Source organism: Camellia sinensis, chromosome 11 (genome assembly GCF_055761805.1).
Source record: "Camellia sinensis isolate YWXY chromosome 11, ASM5576180v1, whole genome shotgun sequence".
Taxonomy (NCBI): Eukaryota; Viridiplantae; Streptophyta; class Magnoliopsida; order Ericales; family Theaceae; genus Camellia; species Camellia sinensis.
The window spans coordinates 135,673,141-135,695,970 of NC_138971.1; the positions used below are offsets into that span (position 1 = coordinate 135,673,141).

General features: G+C 34.2%; 1 protein-coding gene across 1 annotated transcript; it reads right to left on the minus strand.

The window, feature by feature from the left end:
* Positions 1-429: 429 nt before the first annotated feature.
* LOC114287358 (protein neprosin-like) lies at positions 430-15,466 on the minus strand. The gene is made up of 10 exons (XM_082895408.1): positions 15,135-15,466; positions 8,066-8,153; positions 7,150-7,247; positions 6,581-6,692; positions 5,369-5,455; positions 4,975-5,247; positions 4,068-4,229; positions 3,887-3,940; positions 2,829-2,975; positions 430-920 (listed from the first exon to the last, which is right to left on the minus strand). The coding sequence occupies exons 1-10, from the start codon at positions 15,464-15,466 to the stop codon at positions 537-539; spliced, it is 1,737 nt and encodes a 578-aa protein (XP_082751534.1). The 3' UTR covers positions 430-536.
* Positions 15,467-22,830: the final 7,364 nt, after the last annotated feature.

Here is a 22,830-nt window from a genome sequence, read left to right on the forward strand (position 1 = left end):
TCCTCCTCCTTCCAGTGCGAACCACCTCACTGTGACTTCTTTTGAAACCTAGAGATCTCTCCTTATTCTTCTGCTTTTTCTACCCTAGATCTATCTCCCTCTCGCACACACGACAGAGGGCTGCAGGGGTGTGGGATCATGGGGGCAGTGGTTGAGTTGAGGGGGTAGGTGGCTGCGAGAGTTGTGGGGTCATGAGGGGAGTTGGGGAGGTGCATGGAAGGGCGCCGAGGGGCAAGAGTTGGGGGGGTGGCAGCCAGGGGTGGGGAGGAACTGGGTGGTGGTGGTGGGAACTGGGGAGGAGGTTGGTGTGGCTGTTGGAGTTCGTGCCAATGGAGGTCGGAAGAAGAGAAGATGGTGAAATGGATTTTAGGTTGTCCCTTTGGATAATTTGACGCAAGGGTAAAATGATATTAATAAATATATGAATTATGAGAAGTAGAGTGTCCAACAATTTTATGGGTGCATAACGAATCATAAAAACAGAAGGAAAAAAAAAAAAAAAAAAACCAATCCAGTTGCCAACATCAGGAGTGTCCTTAAGGGCACTTGTAACATTTCCCAGGCCCTCCGTAGTAAAACTCAGGATCATCAACATAATCTCCCAGATAAAAAACATCATAGCAATCATATTCGTCAGCATAAGTCTCGACCCATGGCGGAAACATCAAGTCCAGAGAATTCTGTTGAACTCGTATCCTCTTCACACAACCAGAGTTACCGCTGAAGTAGTCGGGGAAGTGTCCACTGCCCATGTTTGTTTTAGTGTGGGGATGAGTTCTTCCTAGCTTGGAGCTGTAAACTTCACCTCCCCATTGAACTGTTTGGGCATGGTGGTTTAACAAAGTGAAGAGAGAAGGTGGCCAGTAGCCTATGTTGATTGTCTCTCCATATTGCACCCACCAGTTGCTGGTGTTGGGATCCTGTTTGTCAAAATTGGAAAATGCATACACAACAATAAAGAACATGAGAAATGGACATTTTCACCTTTCTTTTATTAAAGGGTTCATTAGATATTTGTTCAAAATATGCGATTTGTTTAGTTTTGTTTTGGTTGTCGACATTTTAATTGTGCCAATTTTATTTTCAAACTATTAAAATGTGTGTTAAAGTAGTCCTGCTGCCGTGTCAATATGCATTGGCACAATTGAGGGCATTTTTGTAATAAAAAATTATACTTAATCAAATTTTTTTTTTACACTTCTAGTTCTTAAAGTGTGCACTTCGTGTTATTTTGATCATAAATTTTTGAAAAATGCTATTCCATCATAATTCTTATATAAAAATTTACACAAAAATGATGTGATAATATTATTTATGTAATTAAAAGTATTTCAATGAACTCTTTATTCTAAAGTGATTGGCTCAAAAACCAATCAAGTCATTATGTTTAAGTTCTTTGTATAAATTTTCTATTTGTATATAACCTCTCTAAATATTTTAATTGTGTCAATTTGTAAAGGGTTAATTTTTGTTTTTTACGTGTAATTTTTTATTCCAAAATACCCATGATTCTAACATGAATACTAACATCCATTTGATACTTTAGGGATAAAATTAAGACAATTGAAATGTTATAAACCAAAATGACACAAAGTACATATTTTGAAGGAGTAAAAGAGTAATTAGTCCTATATTAAATACTATTCCATATATTGATCATCTAATCAAGCCTGGCTCTGAGATTTTCGAGGCTCAAAGTCAATAATCAATTAATAAATTTTTGGGGGCCTTTCATATTTTTTTTTTCATTGAATAAAAAAAATGAAAAAAAAAGACAAAAAAATTGTGTCAAAATCACAAAAAAATACTTAGTATTACATTAGAACAATTAATAAGTGTCGCTTGATCCTCGCTCTTCTTGCATTTTTTGAAACAAATAAATCAATCATACTTGCATAATCTAATTTTTTTGAAAAATCATTTTCAATGGATAACAATGCTAATTATTTTAAATAGGCCTTTCAATTTTTTAATAGGCCAATTTATTTTAAGTTAGTTTGGGTTTTCCTTAATTTTTTTTTTTGGATTTAAAATATACCTAATATATTACAATAAACTATAATAGGAGGTACCCTTTTTTTGGGTCTATTTTCAATGGATAACAATGTTAATTTTTTTGAATGGGCCTTTCAATTTTTTAATGAGTCAATTTATTTTAAGTTAGTTTGGACTTTCTTTAATTTTTTTTTTTAAACTTAAAACATACCTAATATATTACTCCAAACCATAATAAAAGGGGCCCTTTTTTGAATCTATTTTGAGGGACCCTTGGCCATGGCCTTGTTGGCCCATGCCCAGGGCCGGCACTGCATCTAATACCATTATCAGGGTGTTTGGTTTGTGTTTTTTGGATTAATTTTTTTTAAAACTGAGTTTTTTTATTTTCGTATTTTTTTGTTTTTAGTGAATATTTTTAAAATTTTAAGCATTTTTTTTACTTTTTTAGATGCATCTTATTTAGATGTATCTAAAAAGTAAAAAATTTGTGAAAAAATATTTTAAAAAATTAATAAATACATAAAAATACAAAAAATATATTGAATTCTCGTATTTTTTTTTGTATTTTTGGTATTTAGTGAAAAAAAATTCACAATTTTTTTACTTTTTAAGTATATTTATATTAGGTATGTCTAAAAAGTAAAAAAAAAAATTGCTTAAAATATTTTAAAAAATTCATTAAAAACCAAAAAAAAAAAAAAACACGGAAAACAAAAAAAAAGAATTTTCTAGAAAAATATTTTTGGAAAAATGGAACCAAGCAAAATTGTTTTTTCAAGTCTTATAATAATAAGATTAATTTAAGAAGCTTGATTGATTTGTAGTCTAACCTTAAAGATGTAAAGGGTGATTTCATAAGGAAGGCCTCCAGTGACTGAGATTGGATAGATTGCAGCACCAAGAGCAATCTCACTGTTTGTTTGAACAAAACCAGGACAGGTTAGATCAAAACATCCTGTTCTCTGTGATGAATCTGCCTGTTTAATACACAGAGCAAACTAAAATTTAGTAATAACTCGCATCAAATATAGATGATATCAAAAAAAAAAAAAAAAATAGTTTACAGTTAAGTTTTTGTTTCATTCTCATCTTCTATTTATTTATTTCTTTTTCACTTGGTCTATTATAATGCCAAATGATCATATTGTTGATTCCACGAAGCATTAAAATATACCTATGGCATGGTAGTTGTGAACTTGAATAATGGGAGTGTGTTTTTTTTAATGAGAATGAAAGTCAGCTGATATGATATGATCTCACTCAGATAAAAACATTAGATGATGCGACATGAATTATTGAGATAAGGGCAGAAGTCAAAATTCAATCAAAATGTGATTCTAGATATGGTGTAATATATTTTCCTAGTGAGATTTGGAACGTTTATGCTATGTTTGGTTGGGGGATTTGGGGAGAGATTTGGAAAGGGAAAGGGAAAAGGTGTGTGAAACTATGTGAAATATAGGCATAATTTATTCACATTTCACTTACCTTTTTCATTTCCCTTTCCAAATCCCTCCTCAAATCTCCCAACCAAACACAACATTAAAGAGGTGATAGGGGTGATATATGTGTTCTAACTATTAGGATTAGAGTATTTTGAATTTTTCTTGTTCTTCAAGTAATTTTTGACTTCAACATCGAACTACCCTCAACACGACTGTACAAATATTAACCTCAATTATCTATCTCATTTCCCAGACCTGGAGACGCAATTTTCCCATCAACAACCATATGGTTAAGATTTTTACTCACATGTATTTCAAATATTTCTCAAACTATATACTACTGTTCAAGAATTAACAAATATGATTGAGAAGAAATGAGACCTAGTGAAAGCATTTCATTAAAACTTATTTAGGGCACCAAGATATTAAATTCAATGACTTACAGTCCAATACACAAATAATCGAGTTTTTCTGTCTCCATACACACTCGGATTTACCTGAAGAACATAGACATTATCATCAATATATTATTGTATGACAAAATATAAGTTCAACAACATCAAAATTAAAAAACAGAGATAATATATATATATATGAAATAATTGAAAGTGATGATTTACTAACAGCCCATCCAGATTCAATGCCTTCATACTTCATGTAAGGGCCATTTTTCAAAGAAACTTGGGAAGTACTGTACTCATCATCAGATTCAACAAAAGGATTCCAAACTTTTATATCTCCTTTAGCCCCTGAATAGCTGAACCCTTCTGCTATCAATATTGCCTCCTGTATATATATATGACAACAAAAATTATAAATGCCAAGACTCATTTCCAACATTAAAAATACTTCTAATAAAAAAAATTATTTTTTGTAAAAAAAATAAAAAGAAAAAAACTGTTTTTCTATAGTTAGTTGTGACCTAAAAATGATGTGCTAGTGATTTGTGGTAATGATAGTGTTGGTGTGGTGGTGGTGGTGGTGGTGGTGGTGGGTGGCGGCAGTGAGTGTGACAGTGGTGTGATGGTGCTGCTGGCGGCTTTGGCACTCAAACAAATTAAGAACGAAATATTTTGATTGTCAAAAGCGGCATTGTTGTATTTTTAGCGACTAAATTGGACATTGATGAATTACTATCTTTTGGGAAGAAATTTTTTGTTTCAAAGACAAACTTTTTTTTTTTTGCATGAAATTGATTTGTATTTATTAGCAATATTTTTAAAATTTTGTCGCTAAAGATCTATTTTTTTAACTTTTTGGCCAATTTTAATAACAACTCTTATTATGACAATAGAAATTGATTAACAAATTTTTTACTTTTGGAGACAAAAATGTTTGATCTCTAAATTTTTTTTATGTTACAGTGTGGTAAGAGTCTAATTCAGAAAATATTTTCTATTTTTAAAAAACAAAAAAACGTTTATCGCCCAAGAAAAACACTTTTCGTCGATTTTCATTTTCTATCATATCAAACACTACAAAATTTAAAAAACATTTTCTGTAAAAACAAACGGAGCATGCACGCATGTACCGAGTGGTTTGCTAGTTGAAGGTATGAATCTATGGTGTCATCAATGTGTTGTGAAAATCTGGGCTTCTTCCTGCCATAGTCTTCCACTGAATGTGCTTTAATCAGGTCCTTCTTTCGTGTTCTTCGGATAGGGATTGTGCCCTCTGGACAGCTTCCACTTCTCTGCCATAACTGTGATGTCACCGTCACTGCAGAGTCTCCCTTCTTTTTCTCTATTGATGTTTTCTTTGTCGCAATTGTCCTTTCCATCGTTGGATCGTAACTCGGTGTCATCTGAAATGAAAACAATCTTTAGCTTTTCATGGATTTGCAGTTGAAGTAATCACGAAGTTTAACATGTCATCATGTAGAGAGTAACAAAATATTTGAAAAAAATAAAATAAAAATTGCAGACCTGGATTGTGTGATTCTGTAGGGCAGGATGATCAAAAGCTGGTTGTTTGTATATGTCAATGCAATCGATAATGTCCCCATCTTCACTCTTGCCATAAAAAAAAAAAAAAAAAAAAAAAACCTGACTTTTTAAAGAAAATAGTTGTTTAAAAAATATTTTCTTATATTTGATTATGATCTTAAAAATAATGCATGGTAGTGGTGGAAAGATGGTGGCAGCAACGGTTGTAGAATGGTGTTAGTGAAATGATGCTGGTAGCACTGTAGTCTCAAAAACACTACTTGGAAAAAGGGACACCACAAACAAAGGATATTAATGCTTCCAAGGTTCAATCATATTTTTATGAGAAATGTTAGGGATCATGAAAATTTTTTCACGAAAATGATCATGAAAGATTTATAATCTTTAGATTACCTTGATTAGTGTGTGGTGTTTTATTCTAAGTGTAATTCAAAAGTCACAAACCTTTCATGATCATTTTCATGAAAAACTTTTCATGATACCTAGCATTGCTGTGTTTTTATTGTTGATGAAAGTAAAATGATTTCCTATTCTCCCTTTGGTGGTAGGCAACTAAAAGAAGAGAGCAAGCTCATGTAGTACATATTTATAGAAAGAAGTCATTTTTTTTTTAGGATGCTAAGCGAAGATGTGTAGTTTAGTAGTCTTTTGTTATGAAGAGGACAAGGATGGTTATCAAAAAATGGAAGATATTTTTTACTCAAAAATCTTGCTTTCAATTGATCATAAAAACTGGTTTTTGTTATGTTAAATGCTAAAAATTATGAAAAGTACTTTTTGTCCAAACAGACAAGCAAATTATATCACATATCAAGCATGTAACTGCTAAATTAATTGTACTATTATTTGGCTCTCAAATTAATAAGTGTTGGTCTTGCAGGCTTTTTCTTCAAAAAGTCTAGATGTATAGAGAGAATCAAACACAAAATATACAATTATAGATGCGAACATAATAATAACTACAAATACAAATAATTTTTATCTCGTATTTATATATTCCATGTCCCGCTCTTTCTGTGTGCACGTAAAACTACTCTTTTCCTCCCCTAAATTGACTCAAAAGCACTATTGCATTGACTGCTCTATTCTTCTTTATATAAACACATGGCCAATGATTGGGACTTTGGGATAACAAAAAAACGAGTATATAAAATAAAATAACACATAGAAGAATACCATAGTAGGCCATACCTTAATGCTTTTCACTGCATGTTTATTGAGAAGTTCTAGTTTCCTTTCAACTTCCAATTGCTTCTGTCTAGACATTGATGAGTCAACCTCCACAGCCCCATAAGTGACACAACTGAAAGTTATTACATATAATAATACCAATAATAGAGTAACCCTCAATTGGATTTGGAACCCCATGCAAAATAGTTTTCTAAAATTAGTTCAATTAGAGTTCTTTGTCAAAATCAAAAATAAGTTGCCAATTGCACAAAATGCAGAAGTAATTTTTTTTTCTTTGTTGATGAGATGTGTTGGACATTTTAAGTTACAATGCAAGCTAAGAATACACAACATTTGCGTGATTTACCAACTAATCATCCAAATGTCATTTACAAATTTGAATTTAAGCAATGTGAGACGTTGTGGCGAGACTGATGTTACATAAGTATGTATACATTAATACTGTGTTTGGTTGAGGGATTTGAGCAGGGCGTTAGAAAAGGAAATGGCAAAAGTAGGTGAAATGTGAATAAAATATACCTACATTTTACCTAATTTCACATACTTTTTCTCTTTTCCCTTACAAGTACCTTCCCAAATTTCCCAACCAAACACAGCGTAAGGAATTTATGCAATTGTTATAACTTGTTGTGGTGCCATAGGCTGCATGTGGAATTTGAAAATTACACTAAAAAAAAGAGAAAAAAGATTACACTCAAAGTACATGAAATTAAGATGTTCATATAAATTTTATATGCCTTTCCTATGATTTTAACTCTTGAATTTCTTTTGAAAAAAAAGTGATCTTACATGCAAAATATGTAAAACATCACTGCTGACTTCCGAGGCAAGCAATTGCTAATTGCTTTAGGCCCCCAAAAATTAGTTAAAAAAAAGGCTCCAAAAAAATATCAATTATTATATTTGTTCATAATAATCGTGGACACCCGGCTATAATATATATAAATATATGTATATATATTTGCTCATAAAATAAAAATAAAAATAAACCTTCAAAAAGAAACCAAAAAGTTGATTGAAGTGATGAATTATTTAAAATTGATAATAGATGGTGATTTTTCAAATGTATAAATTATGTTACAATTTCTTATAGGGAAATAAGCTTTTCAAAGTTGAAATTAATTAAATCTTACATTCGATTAACTATGTCACACAAATATTGAATGAATTGGCTGATAAGTTCAATTATACAAGCTTGAGTTAATAATGCGAGAATGATGATATTTAAATGATAATTTTTTATTTTTTATTTCATACCCGAGCTTGGATTATTTTGGTCCTTAATCTTAGACTCCGTTTGTCTGGACAGAAAATATTTTCTGGTGTTTGGTACAATAAAAAATGAAAGTCAACGAAATTTTTTTTCTTCATAATCAACAAAAAACAAGCTTATATAAACAGAAAATATTTTTTACTTTTAAAAAGAAAAAATAATTATGAACTAAAGTCTTATCAATGTCACCACACTATCATTGTCACTCTTACTTCCACCACCACATCACCATCACCACAGTCATTACCACCATCATCGTCGCTATCACCACTGTTGCCGCCCACCACCAAGCCGCCACATCTACATTCATTTTGCCACCATCACTACCAAACATATAAAAATATTTTCTTTATAAAACATTTTTTGAAAATTATTTTTTTGTAGAATCCTGATAAAGTCATTTTTGATAATCGTTCTCATGAAAATAATCGTTTAAATTTAATTTCCTGTATTCATATCCAGAAATGACATTCAAAAGTCACTCTTGTTATTAATGATTTTCAAACTGAAGTCATTGCATTAATTGATACTGGTGCTAATTTAAACTGTATTCAAGAAGGTTTAATCCCTACTAAATATTTTCATAAAACTACTAAACAATTAGGCTCTGATACCAAAAGGGGAAGCAGCGCGTAAAAGAGAAGAAACAGAAGAAACAGAGTTAACTAAAGGATTGTTTGGGATAAACTAAATATGTACGCTTTTTGACTTTTTATGAAATATGAATTGGGTATGGGTTGGGTTTGAAGTGATGTGGTAGAGAGGTGATATGACTTAAATGCGATGATGTGACTTAAATAGGATAGTGACTTTTTGACTTTTTTAGGTTATGCCAAACCAAGCCTAAGTTGGAATAATATGCACACAAAAGGAAGAATAGAATTTAATATGATAAAGTCATTTTTGATAATCGTTCTCATGAAAATAATCGTTTAAATTTAATTACCCGTATTCATATCCAGAAATGGCATTCAAAAGTCACTCTTGTTATTAATGATTTTCAAACTGAAGCCATTGCATTAATTGATACTGGTGTTGATTTAAACTGTATTCAAGAAAGTTTAATCCCTTCTAAATATTTTCATAAAACTACTGAACAATTAGGCTTTGATACCAAAAGGGAAAGCAACGCGTAAAAGAGAAGAAACAGAAAAAACATATTTGAATTGGAATAATATTAACAAAAATTACCAAAATATTACAATTTAACAATTAAATAACTTACAATTGTTTACTGGAAGTAACTGCAGAGAGTTGCTTCAAAATACATTTACTAAAAGTTTAATAGTAGTAACAATTAAATAACTTACAATTGTTTACTGGAAGTAACTGCAGAGAGTTGCTTCAAAATACATTTACTAAGAGTTTAATAGCAGAGAAAGGTGTTTGTTCTCACTCAGAATCCTAACAAACTCAAACTCTGATTTACAATTGAACGAAATGACTAATTTATAACCAATACAATTAATTGTGAGCCTTGTGAGCTGGGAGCTGGAAGAGCATGATGGAGCACATGGGTGAGGTCTGCTGCTTTCAGCTGATTGACTAAAGTTGATTGAAGCTTTTGATTGTTGTTGAGCAGGTTGATTGATGAATAGTTGAACAGTAAAGTTGACTTTTTACTATTCATTACTTTCGGTGGCATGTGACTGATGGAAAGCAATATATATACAAAATAGCAGCTTTTCTCAAAAAGTGAGTAAAGAGTGAAGCTATAATGCATATATATCGAATCCAATGTTGACTGGTTGATCAGTGTTGACTAGTAGCTATGCATATGGGTCTTGAGCATCTTGGAAATGGGCCGCATATGGATCATAGCTGGTTGACTGAGCAGTTGAATTAGATGAGTCGGATGAACTGGACTTTTGGGCCGGTGCAGGAGGCTCATCATCAAAGGGTTCATCTTTTAACTGGGCTGTAGACCGCCTTGAGAACTCCTGGCTCTGCGCGCGATGGGGTGCGAATCGTTTTGTTTTTAGGCTACTACAGTTCGAACTCATGTCACGGTTCTGAATCTAATCTCACAAAGTGCAATGTGAGACTGATAAATCACCAAAGAGTTCAAATCCGGCAAATCGTTTTGGAAAATTGATTTTTAGAAAGAAGTGCCAAACATAGACTACTTTGCCAGATACAGAGTCGCCACCTAAATATTTTATTTTGGTGGAATTTAGGAAACCCTGACTTGTGCCTAAGGCCACGTATCCGTCATCACCAAAGTTGTCTCAGCTCGGAAACTTGGGTACGAGAGGGGAAGGTCATGCAATGAGCACCCCCGCTCGCCCGATCAAAGATCGACCTTTACTAACATGATATGTTGTTTTTGAAAACACATGCGTTCTTATTCCGGTTATTAACCTAGAATTACTATGTGATGCGCGCAGCATACAAGTATAGACTAAATCGCCTAAGTTAGAACAAAACATTTCATGTTTGTTTTTCGAAAATAGTTTAAAGATGCTACTCGCAAGTAGGCTAAGACGAAGATTTTGCCACCCTCAAGTGGGCTTAAAACTCGTATTTGATGAATTGTTCCAATTCAAGCAATCCAACCTTCACCCGCAGGCATTCATGCAGTTAATCACTTAAGCGGTTAGCCTCATGACAAGCATGCTAAACATGGCAACACTTACACTCATGCAAGGATGCTAAAGCATAAACACTCACAGTGTACTCTGAGCCAAAACAGAGAACTAGTTAGAAATCATGCATGATCCTAGTTCATGTTAAGATGGCTAATGCAACACATGCGAAAATGTAATTAAAATAGGCTCGGCTATTCTAAGATGGCATATGAAATGCAACTTGATATCATGTATTCAATTTGGAATTGAAATACAATGTAGTTTGTATGATGCGTCGAGCCCGGTGCATGCAAACAGATGAATGATGCACGCATGCAAGCATAAGGTATGCTAATTGAACTATGCCCTAAAATTAACCACTGAAAGCGGATAAGTAAAAGGAAGAAAGAAATGGAGGTTGGAAAACATGCATTGCACACATGCACGCTTATTACAATAATTGTGCCCTCTCGATGGAGGGTCCGAATAAGAAGCTAACTAGCTAATCTAAGCTAATTAAACTAATTATTACATCACAAAACTAATTAACTAACAAGCTAACTAATTAAGTACAAAACGAAGCTAATTAACTAACAAGTTAACTAACTAGTTATTACAACATTAACTAACTAGCTAATTAACTACTAAACGCATTAACTACTTAAATACAAAACAAAGCATAAGCTAGCTATCAAATCAGCCTAGTAAAGCAGTAAGGAGATGCCCTCGGAGGGAGAAGAGTGCATGAATGCCCGGTTGCCTCGTTCGGAAATCCGTCGCGATGCCCTAACTTGCCTCTATTTACAATTGTTCTCAGAACCTTGCACCAAGCTACAGATAGCTTCTAACTCACCTTGGGGACCCTTAGGAGCATGGCTGACCAGTTGTTGATGTTTCCAACCACCTGCCGACCACTTGCCATTGCTGCAGACCAGAAAAGTGGTCGGCCAGCTAGTTTTTCTGGTCGGTCGACCAGTTTTGCTGCCACACTTCTAGTTTGCTGCAACAGATGACAAGAAGAGGCATTGCAATGTATTTGCAACATATTTGTGCATAACCACCCTCCCTATCATTTCATGAGCTCAAGGGAGTGTAGTTCTCGACCCTCGGGCCACCAATCACGCATCTCGATGCATGATGGCCGAAAAGCCAAGATTGCACGAATCAATGTGAAATGAATGCACACATAAACACATAAAGCCTTGACCTCTATCATGTGTGATCAAGAGCGTTGGCGACCGAGAATTGAGGCACGTTTCATTACTTCAAGTATGAAACGCCCCTCGTTTCTCGTGTTTGGACTAACACCTAATCCAAACACAATGCAAGCAACAACATGCATAACACAACGCAATTAACAACATGGCATACACAATGCAAAGAATAACATGGCATACACAATGCAAAGGACAACATGGCATACGCAATGCAATGTAACATAAGCATGCAAACGATGTGGCATACGCAATGCTAAGAACAACATGGCATACTTAATGCAATGTGACATAAGCATGCTAACGATATGGCATACACAATGCTAAGAATAACATGGCATACTCAATGCAATGTGACATAAACATGCAAACAACATGGCATACACAATGCTAAATGCTAAGAACAACATGGCGTACTCAATGCAATGTAACATAAGCATGCTAAATGGACTTAAATCAAATGTGGACAGATCTCAGTCATGCCCAAAACAGTGGCCACAATGCTAAGAAATGAAGGCACGAAGAGCAAATACAAGCATGCATGCCAATTGGCTCACAAATTAAGCATAAGAGCACAACTCTCAAGAGTGCTCAAGGAGTGACAAATGTGGAAGTGTAACAACACTATAGGCACTGAAATTAAGTAATAAATGATGCCAGATCATTCAAACAACATAAGTATAGCATACTAGAGTCCTTAAGGCATAAGGCTAGCAAAGGAGACTATACTAGAGACAAGCAATACATGGCACAAATGCATGAACCAGCCACAAAGAGAGCTCAAGTAGGTCAAAACAAAGACCAAAACATGCTAAGATGGGAGCTCAAAAGTCTAGACATGCAAGCATACAAGCTAAGCCATAAGCTAGGCAACAATGTATAACCCTTAAAGGCATTCAAAGCATGAAAGAAGTAGGAATATAGCAATGCTATAAGCTCTGAAATATCATGATAAATGATGCCAAATCATGCACATGATGCAAATGAAGCATGCTATGGTGCTCAAAACTCAAAACTAGCATAGGCACTTGCACTATAACTATACAAAACATGAAGCATATGGTCAAGGCAACCCAAAACAGTCTTAGAACATGTCAAAATGAGTCTAAAACATGTATGTAAGGAAGCCAAAACAAGCTAGCATGAAGGGCATAAGGCATGGTGCATACAAGGCCAAAAGGAAAGATTACACTACGCCTATCAAGACCAAGCATGAGATGACATAACCAACAAAAATCAGAGTTATATTATGGCAAAATAATTCCAAAAACACATTGAAATGATAGCTCGCAAGCATAGGCATGAAGGCATACGCAATGACTCATGTTTAGGGCATAAAGGACCAACCCTTCAAAACATTGAAAGAGTGACAAATGTGAGTGCATGAAGATGAAACATGAACTGAAATCACATAACAAATGATGCAAAATCATGCAAATAGCCCAATCAATGCATGTTAGTGGACTTGATACACAAAGCTAACAAGCTAGAATGCATTATAGCTATGCAAAGCATGGCATGCATGACCAAAACAACACAAATTAGAGCTAGAGCATGCTAAAACATGGACAAAAGCTTCTTAGAGTTAAGCCAAAATCATGCTAGAATGATGATCAAAAGCATGATACACATTAAGCTAGTTTGTGGGATTGCACTACAAGTGCATGGAGCATGCATGAGGCTATCAAACCAAACCTTAACAGAGGTATATCATGACAAAACAACACCAAGAACATGCTAAGATGGACTCAACACAAGCTAGAAAGACATGCTACTTCATGAAGCACACAAAGCTAGTTTGTGAGAAATACACTACAAGTATATAAGGCATACAAGGGATGACAAAACCAAGTCAAAATAGTGGTATGCCATGCTGAAATAAGGCCTAAAATAGGTTGAGAATAAGCCAACACAAGCTTAACAAACATGCTCAAACATGAGGCATACAAAGCAAGCAACCAAGATATAAGGAGAGGGGATGACCCTCTCCTATTTGGGACCTCAAAACACCATTTCCACCACTAAAATTCATTTGGAACTCAGTGGTAGAAAGTTCATATAAAGGCTAAAACAAGAGCCTAAAGGGATGGCTCAAAACAAGGCCTAACAAGGTCTAAGTGGGGGTAGACTACCCCCAACACAAAAGAGACCTTAAACAAACATTACAAGCATGAAAAATCATAACTTTTTTTAGTTTAAAGTCAAGCCTAAAACAACATGCAAGTAGGGCCAAAAGCTTAAGCAAAAATAAGGGTTTAAGAGGTTAGTTTCTCACCTTTGTAGAACAACTCTAGAAGCTTTTTCTGACCAAAACCAATCCAAAAACTTCAAAAACAACTTCAAGGGACCTCAGCTCCAAGAGTATGGTGTTTCACTATGTGTTTGTGTGTTAAAGTGTGATAAAAAGGCACTTTTGAAGCACAGATGTGAAGGAAAGAACAAGATAGAGACAAATGTGTATCTATATCTCTCAAGCACAAAATTCTGAACCTGGAGGAGGAGGGGGGAGGTTCTTTTATATAGAGAACCAAAGTGTAAGCTTGTTGGACAAGCTTAGGCCTAAAGCCTTCCCTCCATACACGTGTATAGAGGATCACTTTTGTGCCCTTCAACTGTAACAACTGGCTAGAAAATATCTCCAAAAAGGTGATGGAAAGCTGCAGACCATTTGAAGTGGTCAGCCAGCTACTTACACTGGTCGGCCGACTAGTGGAAGTGGTTGGCCAAGGAAGAAAGTGGTCGGCCATGGAGGGGAGATGGTCTGCAGCATGAAAACAAGGTAGTGGTGTGGTAGCCGACCAGAAAAGGCTGTCCAAAGACCAAGAAAATCAGTTGGCCAACCAGAAAACTAGCTGGCAGGAAGGAAAGTGGTCTCCAAGGGGAAGAACTGGTCTCCCACCCTTATACCACCTTCCATACAAGAAAAATAAGGTTTGTACAAAAAACAAACCAAAAAGGATGCAAGACGAAAGTCTGGGAGGCAAGGCGTGCGGCCGGGAGCCTCGAAAACTAGTCTACGGGCATCAAAAGTGGTCTACGACCACAAAAAGTAGTCTCCCAGACCACAGTGTCCCTCTAGGCAGAGGCAATAAGGCATGGTTCAAAAACCAAGCCAAACGGAGAACGTTAAGTGGTCCTGAGATAAGCTGCGCGGCCGAAGATTCTGAAAACTGGGAACTAGTTTCCAAGCAGGAAAAGTGGTGTATGACCACAAAAAGTGGTCTACAAGACCTCTCCCTCCCTCCAGGGAAGGGAAACATGGCTTGGTCCACAAATCGAGCCAAAGCACAAAGAGTTCAAAGGCCCGGAGGCAAGGCACTCAGTCGAAAACTCCGGAAACTCAAAACAAGCACAACATGCACTATCACCGAGTGCTCAATTGATGTCGTCTGAGTCTTAAGGTCGGTCAAAAATGGGGTGTCTACATCAGGAGATGGGCCATTTAAAGCAGTTGATCACTGGATGATCCAGGTTTGACTTTGGGCTTTGACTGAACTGACTTGGATTTATCAGATTTGGGCTTTGACTTGCTTGATTGATCCATCTTGGATTTGGATGACTTGGGCTTGGAAGAACTAGATGGTGGATCATTAGGGCTTCCAAGGTTGACTAAAGGAAGTGGGCTTCCTTGAGTGACTGAAGCAGTTGGGTTCTGCTGAGCTTTAACCATTGTAGGAGTTGGAGCATGAATGACTATATTTTTATCAATTCCATATCGCCATTTAAATATCCAAGAAACTTTATATTTGGACATAAAAATGAGCAACCATGGAAACTGCTGCTGATGTTGACTAGGTTTGTAAACAGTAGAAAAATAGTTGACTTGTTCCATTAATTCTAGTGGAAAGATCTCAGGTATTGCACCATGAAGAGACCGTCATCTAAGGAACCATGTAGGAATGACTGATTTGAATTAATGATCAAACTGGAAGAACCAGGAATGACTGAAGGACTCATTTTGATACAAGAGAACTTTAAACCAAGCATCCATATAGTCATAATAACTATATTGGATGGAGTGACCAGGTAAATCTCGAAGAAGGTAGGGAGTACCCCATTCATCGAGAGATACAATATTGTGAATATAAAGTGAATGGTAAACAATTTTACTTGGGCAAACTTTATCACGAATTGGTTTAATAAGAATTGACTGGTGATGAAACAGGATATCTTTATAAAAAGAAATAGTTTTATCAGGATGGAGTGGCACAAAATGCCATCCAAGAGAAAAGTATTTATAACGATCCCGGTTGTCCTTCTACTGTTTTGTTGTATTCCGGGCTCGGTTCCGTGAAGTTGGTGGTTATGTACCTTGTTGTTATCCTTTGATTCCACCAGTGTGAGTTTTAGGATGTTTTGAGCAGGGTTGTTACAGGTTGGTTAGGCCTTGGTTTCAATTCCGTGTTGCCCAGTTTTTAGGCGGTCCGCTCGAGCGGGTCTTATTGCGCTCGAGCGGGGTTTACACACTTCCAGTATTTCGTGGCCCTGCAAAACTTCTGCAAGTGTGTTTTCTACACTCGAGCAGGTTTCTTGCGCTCGAGCGGTATTGTTGGCGCTCGAGCGGGTAGTCCTTTTTCCTGTAAAGTTCTGGGAGATGAAAATCTGTGCTCGAGCGGACTGGTTTTCACGCTCGAGCGAATGTGTTTTGCTTTTGTTTCTTGGCGCTCGAGCGGGACCAGATGTTTGCGCTTTACGCTCGAGCGCTCTATTATACGCTCGAGCGGGTCATGCGTATATGAGTTATCCGCTGGGTCATTTTAAATCACTTTTTCACTTTTCTTCTCTCTCTTACTTTCCCAAAAACCCCATTGTTGAGCTTCTCACTCTAGAACTCTACCTTCTCTCTAGGTATTGATCTAGTAGGAGTGATTTCCTCACCTTTGGCCTTTACAAAAAGGTTGTTGATCGTCGAGGGCTATCTTTTGATCCGAGAAATTCGTGGTTTGGAGCATTTTCGTTTTCTTCACCTTCTTGGTTGGGAGTCATCTTTTGAGGTAGGGATAACCTACTCCTCACTATGGGCTTTGTCTTTAAATTTTAGTATTTTGAGATGTTAGGGTTGGTTTGCTAATTTTGTGAAAGTTTGGGGCTTTTGTGTAAATTTACAAAAATTGGGGTTTTAACTATATAAAACCTAGATGCATGTTTGGCATGGAAAAGTGAAATTAATGTTAAAACATTAATGAAAATGGAACCTAAGGGTTGTAATGTTAATTATGGAGAATGCCCTAATTACATTGGTTAATTAATTCACATAATTAATTATGAGAAATGAGGAATAGATTTGGAAAGGTATGGGATTAAAGGGTGTGGTTGGATTATTTATCGCTCACCTAGTTGAAATATTGATTATATATCCATTGTTGCATTTATTTTTTGTATAGAAATAGCTGCTTTGGGCTATCGGTGGAGGATAGTCTTGATTGTTGTAGACAATGCATGATGATTAGGCAAACTGAAACTAATCACTGGGATGTGTCATTGAGTATGACGGTTGAAAGAATACATTAAATTTATGTATTGTGTGATGATGTGTATAATTATTGTTTATATGCATTGTGTTGTGTTGGAGGAGATAGGGGATGTACTCCACGGTTTAGGGGAAGATAGGAGATGGACCTCTAAACCGGATGTTGTTGGGAGAAGATAGGGAATGGACTCTATAGATAGAGCTCATATGCTTATCTAGTAATGTGTTGACACAGCTCATATGCTTGTCCTTGGAAGTGTGATAGTGCTCTTATGCATATCTATGGAAGTGATGATATAGCTTGTATGCTTATCTGTTGGTGTGTGATATAGCTAGTATGCTTATCGATTATGAAATGGGAAAGTGTTTAATATCAGTTACTGTCTCATATAAGTTGTTTGACCAGGTTTTGAGCCATGGTTATAAATTGAGAATTGAAAAGGATTGGAAAATGGACTGTAACATGGACTTGTATGTCATGAAACTGTAAAGTGTTATAAGTGAAAGTATCAGTGTTGGCCATCTATCAACTGCTAATCTTTTAGTCACTGTTCATATTTGGTTTAGTGTATTTCTATTGGGCTGTGGCTCACCCTATATGGGAACATCATTTTCAGGTACAGGTAACATGCCACCTCCAAGAACATAGCTTGGGAGGCTAGAGGCGGACAGACTTTTGTTATCTTATTTCCTTTTGATGTGTTACATATAAATCCAAGCCAAGGGCTTAATGTGTAATTGAGTTAGTACTCTTTTTTTTTGTAACCAAGTGTTAACTTGGAAAGCTGTAAGCCCGTAGGGCATTTGCTTTTGTTGTTAACATGTAATACTTTTATAAAGAAATACTCTGATGAATTGAAGAATGTGGATCTTATATATATATAAATGCATGTCTAATGAGATGGGTTTTATCTATTATTTTGAGGGCGTTACAGTATTTCTTGGTTAAATTAAGAACATCATGGATGTTCTTATGAACAGGTTTTTTGAAGAATAGGTTGACTGATTGCATTTGAATATAATGGGATTTAGCAGTTTTGATTGGATTTGGTGGATATGGAGTAAGTGTTTGACTAGATGAAGCAAAGGGATCTGAAGCAAGAGCAGAGGTGTAACTAGGTTTAGGAATATTACCAAGAACTTGGTAACGGTTGACCATTTCAATAGGAGGAACAACAAAAGGTTGAGAATTGGAATGGTAAGGTTGACTAGATGGAACCAGGGCTTTGGAAGAAGGCCTTGGACGAGACATCTGTTTAAATAGAAACAAAGATTAGCATCCATTGAGGAGATCTAAATAAGCTTGATGATAATCCAAACAATTATAATAATCAGAAAATAAATGGCGACGGGCTTGGATTTGGTGAAATTGAATATATTGAGCACGTTGAGTAGTCTTTTTGGCTAATTTGAGTCGAGCAATTCTGTAAGCAGTGTGGTGAAGAAGGGTTTGGTAATGAGTAACCTGGAACTTATGGTAAGAGATAAAAGGAGTGACCATCCCTATCCCCCCTGTAAAAATTCTCGAGTAAGAAAGTCAGAAATAGAATTTTGACTACCAGGTATATATTCAATATCAATATCAAAAATACTTAAAATAGATTGTCATTAGGCAAAAATCTGTTTACTAGCAATATTTTGAACATCTTTTTCTGAAATATATTTAGCACTTTTGCAATCAACACGAAATAAAAATGTTTGATTTAAAATATCATCTTGAAATTTACTAATACATAAAACAATAGATAAAAGTTCTTTTTTAATAGTACTATAATTTTGTTGCGTTTTATTCCAGACACCAAAATGAAAACGAACAATTTATTCAGATGACTTGGGGGTAATCTTTTGGAGAAGAATACCACCATAACCAATATTAGAAGTATCAGTTTGAATAATTTTGAATGAATCTTCAGTAGGAATACCAAGATAGGGCAAAGTTTTAACATACTTCTTGACTTGTTGAACAATAACAGTATGAGTAGAAGACCAAGGAGGAGGATTATCTTTCAACCAATCAAAAAGTGGTTGACAAGTTTTCTGAAGGTCTTTGTAGAATTCAACAATGTAATTCAAGGATCCTAAAAACCTTTGTAACTGAGTTTTATCTAAAATTTCATTAGGAAATTTAGAAGCAAATTCAATTGAGCGACTAATAAAAGAATAGTACTTTGGTAAATATCGTAACCTAAAAATCTAACTTTAGTTTGGAAAAGTTTAATCTTAGGGGCAGAGATGACTAAACAATTATGTTTAATAATTTGGAACAAGGCATGGAGATGTTTCCAGTGTTATTCTAATGACTTGGAAAGGATCAGGATGCCATCAATGTAAACAATGGAGAAATGACTAAAAGGGTTGAATATGTCATTCATGATATTCTGAAATTCACTAGGAGCATTTTTTAATCCAAAGAGGCGTGACGTTCCACTCATAATGACCAAAAGGTGTAGTGAAAGCAGTTTTATACCTATCTTTAGGATGAATTTGGATTTACCAAAATCTACTTTTTAAATCAAATTTACTTAAAATGACAACTTGACTAAGCTTTTTAATTAAATCTTTTTTATTAGAGATGAGATACTTGATCCATTCTAAGACTTGGTTTAATGGTTTATAATTAATGACTAGGCGAGGGACACCACGCTCTAATTCAACATTTTTATTAACAAAAAAAGCAGGGCAAGACCAAGGTGATTTACTTAGAGAAACAATTTTATTTTTTAATAATTCATTAATTTTTTTTTACACATTTCAACTAATTCATTATTCATCTGAATAGGGCGCGATTTAGTTGGGATTTGTTTTTTATTAAAATTTTTAATATAAGGTAAGGTGACGACATGTTTTTTCCTACACTAGGTAATGTTGAACAAACATGGGATTCAAGTTTTGGATTAAATTGTTTGATTTTGGATTGTAAACTAGGATTGGTTAATTGAGTTTCAATTCTTTTGTACTTAATTTCTTCTTTAAGAAATTTAAGTTGTTTAGTTAATCAATTAATAGATTGGGATATGGAATATTCTTTTAATTGATTTAATTCTCGAACTTCAGGAGGAGATAAGAATTTAAATGTGACTTTTTGACCAAATGCATAAGTTGTTATTTTGTGATTAGTAGTAGTAAATGGATATAATAGAAATATAAAAGGAGTTCCTAAAATAACTTTATCAGTTAAGTTTTTAACTAAAACAAATGATGTTTTAAAACAAACATTATCCTGACAAATATGAACTTTGGGTAATTTATATTGAATATGCATTTCACTTCCATTAGCAGAGCTTAATTGTTTAGTAGTTTTATGAAAATATTTAGTAGGGATTAAACCTTCTTGAATATAGTTTAAATCAGCACCAGTATCAATTAATGCAATGACTTCAGTTTGAAAATTATTAATAACAAGAGTGACTTTTGAATGCCATTTCGGGATATGAATACGGGAAATTAAATTTAAACGATTATTTTCATGAGAACGATTATCAAAAATGACTTTATCATGATCAGTTTCAGAACCAGATCCAGATTCAGAAGCAGTTGCTGATTTAGAAGAGGATTTTTGACTATTTCAAAATTCATCAAGACTTTTATTTGTTTTAAGTACGGATATTTCTTCTTCTAAAGATTTATCTTTTTCTTTTAATTCTTTAAGAGTTAATTTAATATTGTTGATTTCAATTTGTAAATCTTGCAAAGTGACTTCTTTATGTTTTTCTTTTTTAAATCTTTCTAAAGTTTTATTAAGACTAATTATAGGTTTATCATGTTTAGGTTTTTGTTCCTTATTAATAAGTAATGATTTTAGTTTATCCATATATTGTTGTTTTAGTTCAGGATTTTCTAATTTAGCAATTAATTCAATAAGAGCAGTTTCTTCTTGTTGTGATTTAATAAGTACAGTAATTTGTTTATTTGTACAGCAAGTATCATTACATCCTAATTCAATATTATTATCAGAATCATCACTAAGAGTATGGTAATTAGAACTATTATCAACAGGAGTAGATTCATCAGATGATTGATTAAATTGAATAGGAGAATTTTCTAACTTGAATTTATCAAATATTTGTTTTTGATTCTCTTCACTAATTTGTAGTTGATTAAGTTTTTCTTTGACTCTACATTTATTTGAGTAATGACCCTTTTTACCACAATTGTAACAGGTAAAGTCTTTAGTAGATTTTGATTTAGGATTGAATTTCTTATAATATTTCTTTTTTGGTTTAGTATAAAATTTATCAATTGATTTGGCAGGTGAATACTTCTTTTTATATTTATTTGAATATTTGTAAGAAGATTTATGTTTAGTATGTTTTCTTCGGGAATGTGCAACAGAAGGTAAACCATATTGTTCACAGAAATCATTTAATTCATATTTAGCTTTGTGCTTATCTTTAGCAGCTTTTTAACTTAATTTTAAATCTATACACATTCTTAATCATTCTTTTTGAATTGTACTTATTATGTCACCATAAGTTAAATTATCATATTCAATAACACTAGTGGGTTGACTAAGGACATCTCTAATCTTATGAACAAATAAACTAGGTAATCCATTAATGAATTTTTCTTTCCAAAATGATTTAGTACAATCATCTTTAAGCATTACTCGAGAGGTGAATACATCTTTATACCACCTAAAATCACTAAGAGTGGGACAAGTGAGATTACTAAGTTGATCATGGATTCGTGAATAAATATTAGTTGGTGTACCAATGAAATGTTTGACTATGGTTGTAAAACCCAAGTTATTTATAGAATTATTTTGGATTGATTAATAATTAAAATAAATTGTATGGGTGATTTAGTAATCTTAAGAATTAGGTTTTCAACCCTTTTTAAAACAGAAAGAAAAAAGGAAAGAAAAGGGAGCCTTGTGAAAGTGTTGCTGGGTATTTGGAGGCTGCTGCTGCTCAACGGTTTGAAGAATAGAAGAAAACAAAAAAAAAAAAAAAGAAAACAAAAAAAAAAGAGAGAACAAAACCAAAAGGAAGAGGGAGGATTCATAAGAGTGGTGGTTTTGCTTTATTCGTCACTTAGGTAAGATTTATTTTATTATATTCTTATCTATGATTTTGGTGTTAATATATCAATAGATGATTTTATGGGCATATATGATTAAATAAATATATTGATGTAGTCTATGTTGGGAGTCTCGATTTTGTTCAATTTTAGAGTGTATTTTGCATCCCGTTTGGGTGGTTCATATTTTGAGATTGATATATGATGGGTTAAGTTTAATGGTGGTGTGTTTGTGGGATACACGATTGACTACAAGCAATTACAAATTTTTACATGTATATTAACAACAATAGAATAATATGGGTTGAGAATTTGTGAAGCCGTGATGGCTTTGTTTTGATGCTAAATCGTGGGAGTTCCTAATAGACTATTGGGTTAATTTATTCTATTGTTGTTACAAGAAGAGTTGGATGGGTGCACATAATAATTGTTTATGCGGTGTAATATTTTATTACGTTTGTGAGATTGAGGTGGATCTTGGTAATTTGAAATTAGCTTGGAAAATATTATTTTAGCTGTTTGAAGGTAAGTAATCCTCTATCACTGTTGGTTCATTTTTATTCCTATCGAATCGTTTAAAATCATAAATATTTATTTATAGCCTTCATGTTCTCTTAAAATAAAATATGGGTCAAGTATAAAACAACATCGAATATTATTATGAAAATTATTTGAATATTTGGTGAAACTATTATGAAAATTGTACT

What these genes read in the sequence shown, in the direction of transcription:
- LOC114287358 (XM_082895408.1), bottom strand. Translation starts at nt 15,466, where the DNA reads ATGGAACAAGTCAACTATTTTTCTACTGTTTACAAACCTAGTCAACAT. An exon ending in GCATTGAATCTGGATGGGCT is followed by an intron (nt 3,941 to 4,067) that starts GTTAGTAAATCA and finishes TATGTTCTTCAG; the next exon opens with GTAAATCCGAGTGTGTATGG. An exon ending in GATTATTTGTGTATTGGACT is followed by an intron (nt 2,976 to 3,886) that starts GTAAGTCATTGA and finishes TGTATTAAACAG; the next exon opens with GCAGATTCATCACAGAGAAC.